Source organism: Natator depressus, chromosome 7 (genome assembly GCF_965152275.1).
Source record: "Natator depressus isolate rNatDep1 chromosome 7, rNatDep2.hap1, whole genome shotgun sequence".
Classification (NCBI taxonomy): Eukaryota; Metazoa; Chordata; order Testudines; family Cheloniidae; genus Natator; species Natator depressus.
The window spans coordinates 28,250,494-28,263,069 of record NC_134240.1 but is presented as its reverse complement, the minus strand read 5'-3'; the positions used below and the strand labels follow the sequence as shown (position 1 = coordinate 28,263,069).

General features: G+C 44.1%; 1 protein-coding gene across 1 annotated transcript in view; it reads right to left on the bottom strand.

The window, feature by feature from the left end:
- Window positions 1-1,958: 1,958 nt before the first annotated feature.
- Window positions 1,959-12,576, bottom strand: part of TKT (transketolase) — a 32,228-nt gene continuing 21,610 nt past the window's right edge. Inside the window, exons 10-14 of the mRNA XM_074957790.1 lie at window positions 10,208-10,338; window positions 7,063-7,146; window positions 6,773-6,866; window positions 4,807-4,929; window positions 1,959-2,271 (exon numbers count right to left, since the gene is read on the bottom strand). Of these exons, the coding sequence (XP_074813891.1) occupies window positions 2,084-2,271; window positions 4,807-4,929; window positions 6,773-6,866; window positions 7,063-7,146; window positions 10,208-10,338 (620 nt within the window). The 3' untranslated portion in view covers window positions 1,959-2,083. The remainder of the gene's footprint in view (window positions 2,272-4,806; window positions 4,930-6,772; window positions 6,867-7,062; window positions 7,147-10,207; window positions 10,339-12,576) is intronic.

The window sequence follows — 12,576 nt, the reverse complement described above, 5'->3', positions numbered from 1 at the left end:
GGTTGAAGAGAAAGGGAACAGTATATCCTCCCTCTTTGTTGAATATACTGAAATTAATATTCTGCCAGAGTACTAACCTACTATATTGTGCTTAATCAAACTCAGGGCAGAAAGGTGAGGTAAACTGGAATTCATAAGAGGAGATACTGCCCATGGACAAGTTATCACAGCTCTTGTATGTGGGTCCTTGAATACTGCATATGGATAATCTAGCTCATCACTAACATGTTTTCCAAAGAACCAGGAGTGAGATCCTCACCTCCGCTCTAACCCTTTTATGCTGGGTAAAATGGATGGGGTGATGAAAAGGAGCCCTAAAAGCCCTAGTTCTGTCTGGGAGAGAATTTCCTTCGCACAGGCAGACACTAGACACTCAAGAGGACAGGCAGCAGGCTGACTTACAAGGACACTCTTACAAACCCTGTCATAGGTGACATGCCAGGGGTAGGAGGGTGTGTTAGGGGCAGGGCCACAGCATCACTGCAGAGATTCTGGGAAGTGCTGTGGCCCATAGTATATCCCCAGGAGGTTGCCATAACTTAGAGGTGTCTAAATTATGCTGCGGGCCTCTCCTGTTCCTTGAAAAGCTCAGAATCAGGAGGTCGGAAAAGTAACTTAAAGCACCTTAGCGCACCATCTCTCCGGGCTACAAAATCTGTGCTGCACCTCGTCAAGGCTGAAGCATAGAATCTCATCCTAAAGTTTTTTAATTGGTGTGACCCAAGGACCTCTTGATGCCAACTGACAGAGAGCACTGGAGCATAGAAGGTTTACAGGGATCCCCTGGGTCTGGTATCTACATTCTAGCCTGTCAAAGTAAGTCATGTCATGTAAGGTCTCTAGTGAAAACCTGTGTCACATTGGTCATCACAATCACTGTAAGATGTATGTATGGAAAATGTGAGGAGTTATGGGGGGGGAGGGGAATCTTAGCCCAACTGGTTGAAAATGTTAAGAAAAGGACTTGGGGTAAGCTAAATTGTAGCAGCTAGGGGTATATCTTGAGAGTTAAGTTTAGGCTCTAGAAAGCACGTTATGATTTTGTTTTATATTGGAAACAAATGGTTACATACTCATACTTTCTACCACTGGAATCTGTTCTTTGATAATAAAACTTATTCTTGTTTTCACTATCTGTGTATCTAAGTGCTGTGTGTTAAGTGATCCCGAGTTGGACCTTGCAAACAGGTGTGTACTATTCCTTCGAGAATAGTGAAATCAGAGTTCTGTGAGCGTCCAGTGGATTGGGGCCAAGCACTCCAGAGGAACGCTGGGTGTGATCGGTGGTCACTGTGTGCCTATCGCTGTATCGAGAGTGTGAGACCTGTGAGGGTAATGCTTGTGGTGCCAGAGACTGGTGGATTAAGGGAGCTGATCCACAACAGGCACAGACAAGACCCCCCCATGCTGAAGTGGTGGTAGCAGGGTGCCTCACAACCCTGGATACCGCTGGGAGGCATCACAATGGTGATATATATAGAAATATAAAGACCCATGAGAAGAACTTAAAGAAGGTGTTTCAAACTGGAGTATGCTGGGGAGGAAGGGGGAATTATACAGTGTATACACCTGTTTCAGGGGTTTCTTTGAATGGAAGTTCACAATCCAATCGAGCTTCTCCTCCGACTTCATATATTCCTGCATTTGAGAATTCCCTGCTTCTTATAACAGAAAATGGACACAGTCACAAATTCAGCATTCAGACCTAATTACAGAATTGAGCAGAGAGAGCTGCTGGCCTGGGAGGGAAATAAACCCTGACAAATACATTATGTAACTAACAAACATGGCAAATAAAATTGTGAAAAACAGGTGAGAGATAAATGGAGGCATGTTCCATGCCCCAAAAGACTGACATTCCAGAACAGTATGAAGTGACCTAAAAAGACACCAGGATGTTTATATTCAGACACCACCACACTGCATAAAAGCCCCTGTAAGTAAAATGATTTAACACACTATTTTGTTTAAATCTTGTATTTTTATTAGACCTTCTCTGCATATATTTTAAGCACCTTCTCCTCCAAGTCACAGTATAGTTTTGAACACTGGTCTGATGTAACACAACGTGCGATGCTTCAAACTACTCTGCATTCCTTGATTTGGAAACTGCCACTTTAACAGCCTGCACGATGGCATCTTTATCAATGCCAAACATCTTAAGGAGCTCAGCTGGTTTCCCACTTCTTGGCACATGGGATACAGCCAACCGAGTGACTGTGATACCGGGCTCTCCAACTAGAGCACCTGACACTGCTTCTCCAATGCCACCTAGGAAAAAAGACAGTAACATTCATAAAATTCATAGTGTCTAGACTAACAGGCTATTTCTGCATAAGCAACTTGCTGCAGCTATTAAAATAAGGACAATTTGGAAGACCTAAAGGTTACAAATTTGTTTTGTTCCCATGATAAGGCTGCAGTATCAGCACTGTCACCTCCTACAGGCTAGACTTAGGCAAGCCAGGTTCAATTCCCCACTTCACCACAGACAGAGAGACACCCAGGCAAGTCACTTCAGGTAAAATTTTCAAAAGATCTTAAGTGATTTATAAGCACTTAGGACCTTAACTCTTACTGAAAGTCAATGGGACTGAGGCACCTAAGTCAGCTAAATGATTTTGAAAATTTTACCTTTAGTCTCTCTGTGCCTCAGCTCCCCATTTGCAAAATGGGAATAAACTTTCCTATCTCACAAGGATATTGTCAGGTGCTCAGATACTATGGTAATGGAGAGCTATATAAATATATTTAAGATAGAGAGAACTCTCAAGAGGTCAGCAGCATCTTTCAGAATCTGGCACTGAAAGACAGATTTACTGTAACTTTGCACGACAAGACCATCACCTCAGCAGTGTGAAATTAAACTATTGATTTACACTGGCCCAGCAGCCACCTACATATGGTGCAACCCAAGAGAATGTTGAATTTATAAAAGCACCTGAGTTAGGTTCCTAACCCCCACTGAATTCAAGGGGATTTAGGCACCCTGGTTTAGGCATTTTGTAAATCCTACTAGATGTCTATCAATCTTTAGGTACCTAAATATCTTCGTAAATCGGAGGCTGAGTCATTGCACGATGCTGGGAGAGAGGTAGAAAGAGGAGTCATCTACCAACAACAGCTGCTGGAGGCTGTCTTGCAGAGGCAGACACAATGGGCGGGATTCTCTTGGGCTACACCATGTGTAGGTGGCTGAACCAGTGTAACTGTATCAATAAGTGAATTTCACCCTGCCAAGGCAATTGTCTAGTCATGCAAAGTTACAGTAAAAACATCTATGTAGAGCGGAGAATAGGTGCAAAAAAGCACGTGCTCAGTCAAACTACCAGCATTGGTGTCCTGGAACAGTGGCGTGTCTAGACCAGTATTTACAATGATGCTATCTCACGCAGGCTGAAACACTGACCACAAACCCCAGTCCAGGACAAACCCACAGTGACAACATCTAATGATGCTGTACTTCATGTTTGTTCCTCTGATGACGTCCCTTTTAATGCTTCCCTCCCACGCAGAACAAGGCTGACACGTAGATCGTGGAAACAGCAATCTGTTCCCCTTTGTGTAAGGTAAAGTCTTGCCCTCACAGGACACTTTTACACAGGGAAGCCACTGAAGACTTGTGCAGGCAGAAGATATTTTGCCATAGGCCCTACGCATGACTTTTTACCCCCCTGGTGCTTGCCAGGTACCCCACAGCAACGACAGGGAATATAACAGGCCTGGCAAGCCGCTGCTGCACAGATTATGGAACGAAGAGAGGACACTGGGAATGTATGCCAAGCAATCCAGCATTGAGCCCAGTGACTCAGGGAATGCCAAGGAACTGCACATAGCAGTGGCATCTATTACATCTTTTAACACACTGGCTGCTGTATATGCTCTCTGCCGGCCAGTGTGGAGAGGCAATCACTATAGTCCCACAATCACCCTACCACCTCTGAAGTTTATAGCATTAGCAGGAACAGAAGGATCAAGATTTCACCGGATCCATGTTTAAGGAAGGACCCTAACGGAAACGGTAACTACAGGGGGCCTCTAATTAACCCAGTACCTTAAAGAAAAAACAGAGACTTTCACCCCTCACGATCAGTTTCCATTGTTAAGGATAAATTTGCAAGGAAGATGGCTGGAAACTTTTTTTGAAAGAAATAAAGCCATGAGATCAGCCATGATATTTCTGAGTCTCAAAAGTCACGAAGAGACTGTAGGCTTGACAGGCCAGCTCTGTGGGCTATCACTAAGGTTGCAGGTCTGTCATGGATTCAGTGAATTTCCGTGACCTCCGTAACTTCTGCAGCAGCAGCAGTTTGGGTGTGTGGGAGGGGGCTCGGAGCTAGGGGTTAGGAGGGTGCGGGGGGGAGGCGCTTACCTGGGGTGGGGGTCCCCTGCAGCTCCTAGGCAGAGGAAGAGGGGGGGTCTTGGCACCAGGCCCCGGCCCTGTAGCTCCCAGCGCTTGTGGTGGGAACAGCAGAGGCACTCCTGCTCTGGCCCCTGCCTCCACTGCCTAGGAGCTGCAGGGACGTGGAGCCAGGTAGGAAGCCCCGCCAACCTGCCCCACCAGCACAGGTCCCGGGTCACCTCCCCCAGCAGCCCCGGACTCCCCCCTGCCCCCACTTGGAGCACCCTTGCCCCCCCTGAGCACTCCTGCCCATTTTAGTCAGGGTGGGTATTTTTAGTAAAAGTCATGGACAGGTCATGGGCCCGTGAATTTTTGTTTACGGCCTGTGACCTGTCCATGACTTTTACTAAAAATACTGGTAACTAAAAGATAGCCTTAGCTATCACCACCTGAAATCAGCTTACCTTCAGGGTAATGGTCTTCCACAGTGATAATTCTGCCTTTGGTTGCTCTTGCATTTTCAAGTATGGTTATCTTATCCAGGGGTTTTACAGTGAATGGATCAATCACTCGGATGTAGATTTTTTCTGTAGAAGTGGAATTGTAAAGTTATTGTACAATATGGTATGTGCCTTTGAAGAATGTGAGTTAAAAACTTCTGTGAGAAATGCAGTGCGAAACCCTGAGAGGCTCTTGCATAATTACTGAAAAAATGGCTCTAATGATTTCCAGAATATGATTTGCAAATTTTTTATTCTGAACTCATGAGTCATGCATGCTCCCTTCCCATTCCCTCAGTCCCTGGAGATGGCTCCAGCTCTCAGCACAGAGACCTTTACCTCACAGTAAATGCAGTATGGTAGCTGGACCCAGACTGAAGGCTTTTCACACACAGTCTTTATTGCAGGTCATCTGCTACTTGCAAACTGTTTGAATTTCACAAACCACAATCGCTACTTCTCCTCTGGCCAGCAATGCAATCTGAGTTTACTCTGCCATCAACTCAGAGTCTGAGGCCCATGTTTTCTGCTAAGGCACAGCACAACTCAAGGGCATGTACAAAATGGCTTTAAGCTACCTTAGCTTCCCCCTGTTCTTGGGCTTGCTGCATGTTGAGCCAGCTCTCACATATGTCAGAGCACCCTGAGGCCTGGTCTAACTTGTACCAGCTACCAACCACTGCAAGGGGCCAAGGCAACAGCCAGGGATCGCTGAGGCACAAGGAAACCTCTGCCACGTTATGCTGACAGTTAGGGGATGGCTTAGGAGCTGCTATGTCAGCTCTATGCCATCAGAGGATGCCCCTACAATGGGGTGATCCCTGTGTGGCTGGTTATACTGACTTCAGGGCTTGCGGTGAAGTGCAAAGCAGTTACAGTGTAAAGGAGAATCTGGCCCTAAGAATCAAACTTACAAAATGCCGCAAGCAGCACAAGGTCATGGTAGAACCTCTATCTACCCAGGCACAGTGTGCAGAGCTACCCACTAAAGCCATTTGAAGCATTAATTGTATCACACTCCGAATGTCTTGTAATCTATTCTTGGGCATAGGTTATTGAATTAAGAGGTGGATTTTGTTGGTCACATTCTCCTATTATTCCACTGAGGGATTTTTGTTTACTCCAAGAGACGTCAGTGGACTAGAACATTGTAAAGGATAAGGGCTTCCTGCTTCTATTTAAATGCTGAGGCACTGATCGAAAATCAAGATAGCAATGAAACATACCTACAGCAAGAAGCATTGTGTACCGAAGTCCTATTTCAATTATCTTATTCCTATTATAGCAAATAATTTATGCAAAACATTTTAAATAAACAGTCAGATTTGTTATTCAGTATGCCTGTTAACTGAAACAGAGCTAAGTGTGCCAACACAATTAGTCCCTTCCTTATATAGTGTTTAGCACATTCTGGGCACAATAAAAAAATAAATTAGTACTCAGCCAACTGGTTCAGATATCCTAGAAAAGCTTTGGCTTACTGCAGTGTATTAATCCATCTTCAAACAAACAATATACAAGGCATAAACAAAAACTAATGTGATAAAATAATGCAGGACTTAAAGAGTAAGTGTAAATGATAATATTAAAAAAATTTCAGAGACAGGTGGTACTTGTAACCCAAGGCAGATGTTATCATTTTGAGTCCTGGTTGTTGGTGTAGTTCAATGGCATCCAGCCTGTGTGCCACTGTATGCCGTACTAGTGTATTCTGACTGGCTAAAGAGAATATTTACAGGCTGCATGAGATGCATATTGTGTATTTCAATTAACAGGAGATCAGCTGTTCTAGAACAGGTTTTTATATTTAAATGAGTTTCTGATTAGCAGAGTTTACATTTATCTGTACAGAAGACTCAGCTATCCACCAATCAGGTTGGCTGGTACTGATTACTTATCTGTAACTAGACCTAAAGAAACCTCCATTCACCTTTCTTCAGCTGCTCTGCTGCAGCTAGTGCCTCATGCAGAGTCACTCCTGCTCCAACAACAGTGACCTGGTCATCCTTACTCTTGACCACCACCTGAGAGGAAAAAGCAAATGAGAATTATAGTTTCCTCTTGATGATAAATATTGTTGATGGCTATTTGACTAAGATTCCTTTAGTTTTCTTTATGTATTGACTAGGTGGAGACAGCATACCCTGGAGAAGAAGGGTTTTTTTAAGAAGGAACCTGGTATGTTATTTCAGATGGCACAGTTCTCTAGACAGTACTTACCTTGGCCTGTCCAATCTGGAAGTCCTCGTTGCTGCCATAGATAACTTCATTTTCAGGACGACTCGTCCTTATGAAACAAACGCCCTGTTTCCAAAAGGAACACAGCCTGAGTTACAAAAACAGCTGTGGCTAAGGCATTCTAATTTTTATACACATAAAACAAACTTTCCAGAAATTGATTTTTTTCATTCCACTTAGCTCTGGGTTTCATCCCTTCGATATTATCAGTGGTTTTATTGAGCGAACTTTCCCTGCCCAACAATTCTCCCTAAATCCATCACTAGTGCTTTTCAATTACCACTACTCTCAGTCATCGCTGCACAGTTAACCTCTTTGTCATGGTACACAAGCAATTTAATATCTTACTTCTCTTCCAAAGGTCATCCAGTTTTTGCTTCTGGAAATGAAAATCCTACCTGACCTAATTGGGATTTAAAATCGTACCACACTGCTAGAAAAGCTAAAGATCAAAAAAAACTAGGCAAAAGAGGAAAGCCTCAACTAAAAGCGAGGAAGTTTATATTCTTTCTGTTCATTTTCAAATGCTCTTCCAAAGGAAAGTATCAATTCTTTTAACAAACCACTACCTGTATTCCTTCCCTCTTTTCCCTTGCTCTTGCTCTCCTGCTCTATGTTTTGCATCTCTCTTACGATTGGCCATATCTGACACACCAACATCTCAACCCTGCTTTGCTTAAGGCAGCATTAGGAGAGGCACAGGAGCAGCAACTCAGGTTATTCAATCTTGGTTTCGGCAAACACTCTTATTTTAGTCAACAGGAGTTTCACACAAGCAGGGACTGCAGCACCTGACGTTTTGTTGCCAGCAATCTTTGGAGACAATGGATCAAATTCAGTCAAAGACAGCCTGGAGTAAGCAGGAACATAAATGGATTTATCCTCAGATCCCCATTGTGAGATGGGCAATGAAATCCCAGAGAAGTTAAGGGATTGGCTCACGGTGACACAGGGAGTCTGTGGCAGCACCAACAGAATTTAGATCTCTTGAATCATAGCCCAATCTCTTAACCAAAAGTGTTATGATCTCTTGAATGACAGCCCAATCTCTTAACTCATTAACAGGAGACTGGAAGAAAAAGGGCCAGATCCTCAGGTAGGGTACGTCAGCATAGGTCCAATGGCGCTACAGTGACTTACACCAGCTGAGGAACTCCCCCACATGCTTTAATTTTTGTCCACTCCATCCCCAATGCCTCTAAGATACACTCAGCTGGGCTGAATGTGTACCCCACAGAACACCACACTGGGGAATGTTATGCTTTTTGCCCACCCACTGAATACCACAACAGAGCTAGTTACGCCATACCATTCCCCACATTTTTGAACCAGTTTAGACCCAGTTTGTGACCATTGTTCAACCATTTATGCGAACGTGCCCTAGAGTACAACACATCTCCCATTTGTGCACTCAGCACCAGTCAGGGCAGAGTTTGTCTGTACCGGAGCTGGAGCTCTAATTTCCAGCTCAGGCAGATATACACATGCTAGCTCTGATTGAGCTACAGCGTTAAAAATGAAGCGCAGATGCAGAAGTGAGAGCAGCAGGACAGGCTAGCCTCCCCGAGTACAATCCCATCTGAAATCCTAGGCATGTACTCGGGTGACTAACCCATCCTGCTGCTTGCACCGCTGTGGCTATGCTTCTATTTTTAGCGTATTAGCTCAATCAGAGCTAGCAGATACAGCCGTGACACTGGCAGACCAGGTGGCAGCATATGTCAAGGCCCCAGGCCTCACTGAACACTTACAAAAGCATAGCTAAAAACCAGTTTTGTTTGCCCATATATTAGCATTATCAAAATAGATATTAGATGTTAAGTTGACAGGAACGTGTTTAGACTTTTTAAAATACCTGTAGGGTGCTGCATGTACTGATGTCACTTATAACCGCTACAGCCCATGTTATAAAAAAGGGGTCTCATACATGCGGCCCGCGGGGTTATTTTCTGTGGCCCGCCAACTCCCCACAGCCCCCCGCCCCCCAGCATTTACCTAGAGTGGCTCCAGCCTGGAGCACATCAGGGGCAGGGCAGGCTCCCTGCCTGCCTGCCCTGCCCTGCTCTGGGAAGCGGCCGGGATGGGGGGGGGGGAAAACGGGCACAGGGGTCTGTGTGTTGTCCTGGTCACTCCTCCGGGTACCTCCCCCGAAGCTCTGGCTGCAGTTCCCCATTCCCGGCCAATGGGAGCGTCGGGGGAGGTACCTGGAGGAGCGGCCAGGGCAACACACAGACCCCTGTGGCTCCCCCACCAGGTCCCAGCCGCTTTCCGGAGGCAGGGAAAGCAGGCAGGGAGCCAGCCCTGCCCCCAGTGCACACCAGGCTGGACCCCCCCCCAAGCCCCTCCTGCACCCCGACCCCCTGCCGCACCCCACACCCCTCCTGCACCCCAAACCCCTGCCCTAAGCCCCCTGCTGCACACCTCCTGCACCCCAAACCCCTGTCCTGATCCCCCTGCCGCACCCCACACACTTCCTGCACTCCCTGGGGGCAGGGAGGGGGTGGGAAGAGGCGGGGTAACAGGGGGATGGGTGATCAGTGGTGCGGCCCTCGGGCCAATGTACTAGTCCTCGTGTGACCCTCGTGGTCATTTGAGTTTGAGACTCCTCGTATAAATTATACTGAGCATTTGCATTCTAAACCTCTGTAATTGTGTAACTCACCAAACCTGTCCTGCCTACAAGATGGCCCACTGAAGGCAAATGGGTATTGTGTAGCATCAAAGGAGAGAGGCCTTGTTGATTGCATTCCTAACTCCCTCCAGAAAGGAGAGAGCTATGCGTGAACTCATCCCATCAGTTTGGACTCTGGAGTAGAGGGGAAATCTAATTATAGAACATACCACCAGTCTGGGGTGTCTGCCCTGCCTTTTGACAGTCTGACAGTGCCTTTAGACACTCCACACAGCATGACAACATCTATCCAAGCTGGAAATCACACCTACAACTCCAGTATAGACATATCATCAGACTTCTCTAACTGAAGGAGATGTGTTGCCACAATGCCAGTGCCTTTGAAACTGAGGCATACAAAAGATGGGCTAGTAACAAACAAAATTTCCATCACTTATTAAAAATACATTTAAAACAAATACATATTTTCCAGTTCAGAAATGCTATGGCACAAACCTTAGTGTTAGCAGCTATTTCTACTGCTTTTTCAACAGATACAGCATCGCTAGGATAAAAGACAGTTGAATTGGGAACAGCACGGAACATGCACAGATCTTCCAGCCCCATCTGAGAAGGTCCATCCTCACCTAAAAGAAGAAAAAAAACAGGCACAAAATGGAATGACTGTCTGCTCTGGGGACTCATTACAGCAGAGAAGGTCAAAATAATATATATCAGGCACACAGAGGACATGCAAGTCTACCTGCTTCAGAAAAGAATCATCTTCTCTTTAAACTTGGAACCATCTAAATAGTAAATAAGAAGACAGAAGGAAACTAAAAAGAAAGAACTAGGGTTATAAAGAAAAAAAACAAAAATAAAATGCAACAACAAAACAATAGGAAAGAAAGAAGCAACTAAAACAGGAAGTGTACGGAAGTAAGAGGAGGAGCTATAAGACATCATAGCACCTTCAGATTTACAGTTCAGCACGGAAGTTTTGTAAGCAAAAGTTACGCTCAAGTAAATGGTGTCACTCTGGATTTAGACTGCTGGAAATGTGAAAGGAAAATCACTTCTACTTCATCAACAGTTAATAGCCCATTTGATATGATTATTTTCAGATTTTTATGTTTGTTTAAAAGACTAAATGAGGATCCATATATTGTAGTAAATAGTCTCATGAAAGAGCAGTAAAAAGTACAGATATTATTCATTTAACTGTTCAAGTATCTTATGGCATAAATTGCAGGTCTATAAAAAGACTCGACACAGAAAAGCGTTCTGTAAGCCATGAGTCACCACAGTTAAAAACAAAAAAACAAAAACCCAACAGAATGCCCTTATGTAATAGGGCTCTGGAGATGGCACTATTCCAGACTAACCCTGCAAAGACTCCTGAATCCAGTCATGTCACTGCCTGCAATGGCAAAGGACAAGCAGGAGCAAAGCCTATCTGTTACAAAAGAGGTTACAAAAGAGTTGACGAGAAAGGAGAAGAAGAGTGTGTTTTTATAAGAGAAGCCCCCCCCCCTCCCCCAAAAAAACCACAACTGAGGAATTTTCAAACAGTACCAAAAAAAAGAAGTACCAAACCCTGGCTCCTATGTAAGCTCAATAAAAATAATGTCGGAACCAGGGCAAAAGTGAACAAGGGGTCTTAACCCACAGTCATGACATGGGAAAAACCTCCCACTGACATGCATGTACATACAAGCACTTGCACTGAATGGGACTTCAATAGGAGTTTTCCCATCATTAAGTCTGCACAGTGGTTATGCTTCCCATTGAAAGTGGCAAGCAGAAAGGCAGAGACAACAACTAACGGACAAAGCAAAAAACCCTGAAATTCAACACTACTAACAGGCAATTGAATCAAAACCCAAGATAAAGATTCTAGTGTTAGTTCCACTTCCACTTACATTTCAGGCTTTTACAATCCACCTTCAATATTATCCATTATTGTTTAGCACCAACAATGTTCAAGGTGCTTTACAGATAAGTATTAAGAGACAGTTCTGCCCAAAAATTACTATTTAAGTAAAAATCCTGTTAAAGCAGAAATCTGGCATACAAGGGCAACTAAGAATAGAAAAAAGAAAAGGAGTACTTGTGGCACCTTAGAGACTAACCAATTTATTTGAGCATAAGCTTTCGTGAGCTAGCTCACGAAAGCTCATGCTCAAATAAATTGGTTAGTCTCTAAGGTGCCACAAGTACTCCTTTTCTTTTTGCGAATACAGACTAACACGGCTGTTACTTTGAAACCTAAGAATAGAAAATTATTCAAGTTTTTATGTAACAACCCCCCTGGCTCCAACAAAACCCAAGAATGTTGGGGTTTTGAACTCCCCACAAAATGGCTTGAATGACAAAATGTCACGTGATTTGCCAACATGTTATAATCACTAATATTGTACATTAAAAACAATCATTAAGATGGCAGAGATATTTAAAACATTCATGTACACATTGTAATTTCTGTTCATACACATTTATACTGTCCACTTATTGGCTTCTATAACAGACTGTAATGGCTCATAAACCATTATGATCTAATCAGGTGACTAGCTATTTTGTTGTTGTTGTTGTTGTGTAAAGTACATATTTACAAATCTGACTCTGACCGTTCATTTATTTTATTGGCCCAATTTTCAAAACCACAGAAGCCCAGGATCACACACAATTGTGTGCCCAATCTTCAGTCAATTTCCACCACTGGCCAGTTCAGGTTCTGAACTCAGTGTGAGCCAGGGGTTTCTATAGAAAGAATTTTTTTTTCCAAACAATGTAAACAACAATTCTTTTTGAGCCTTTCTATCTCAAAAGGACTCTTACCAATTTTTCCCAAATATTCTCCTTTGCAAGACTGTTGGTAGACATAC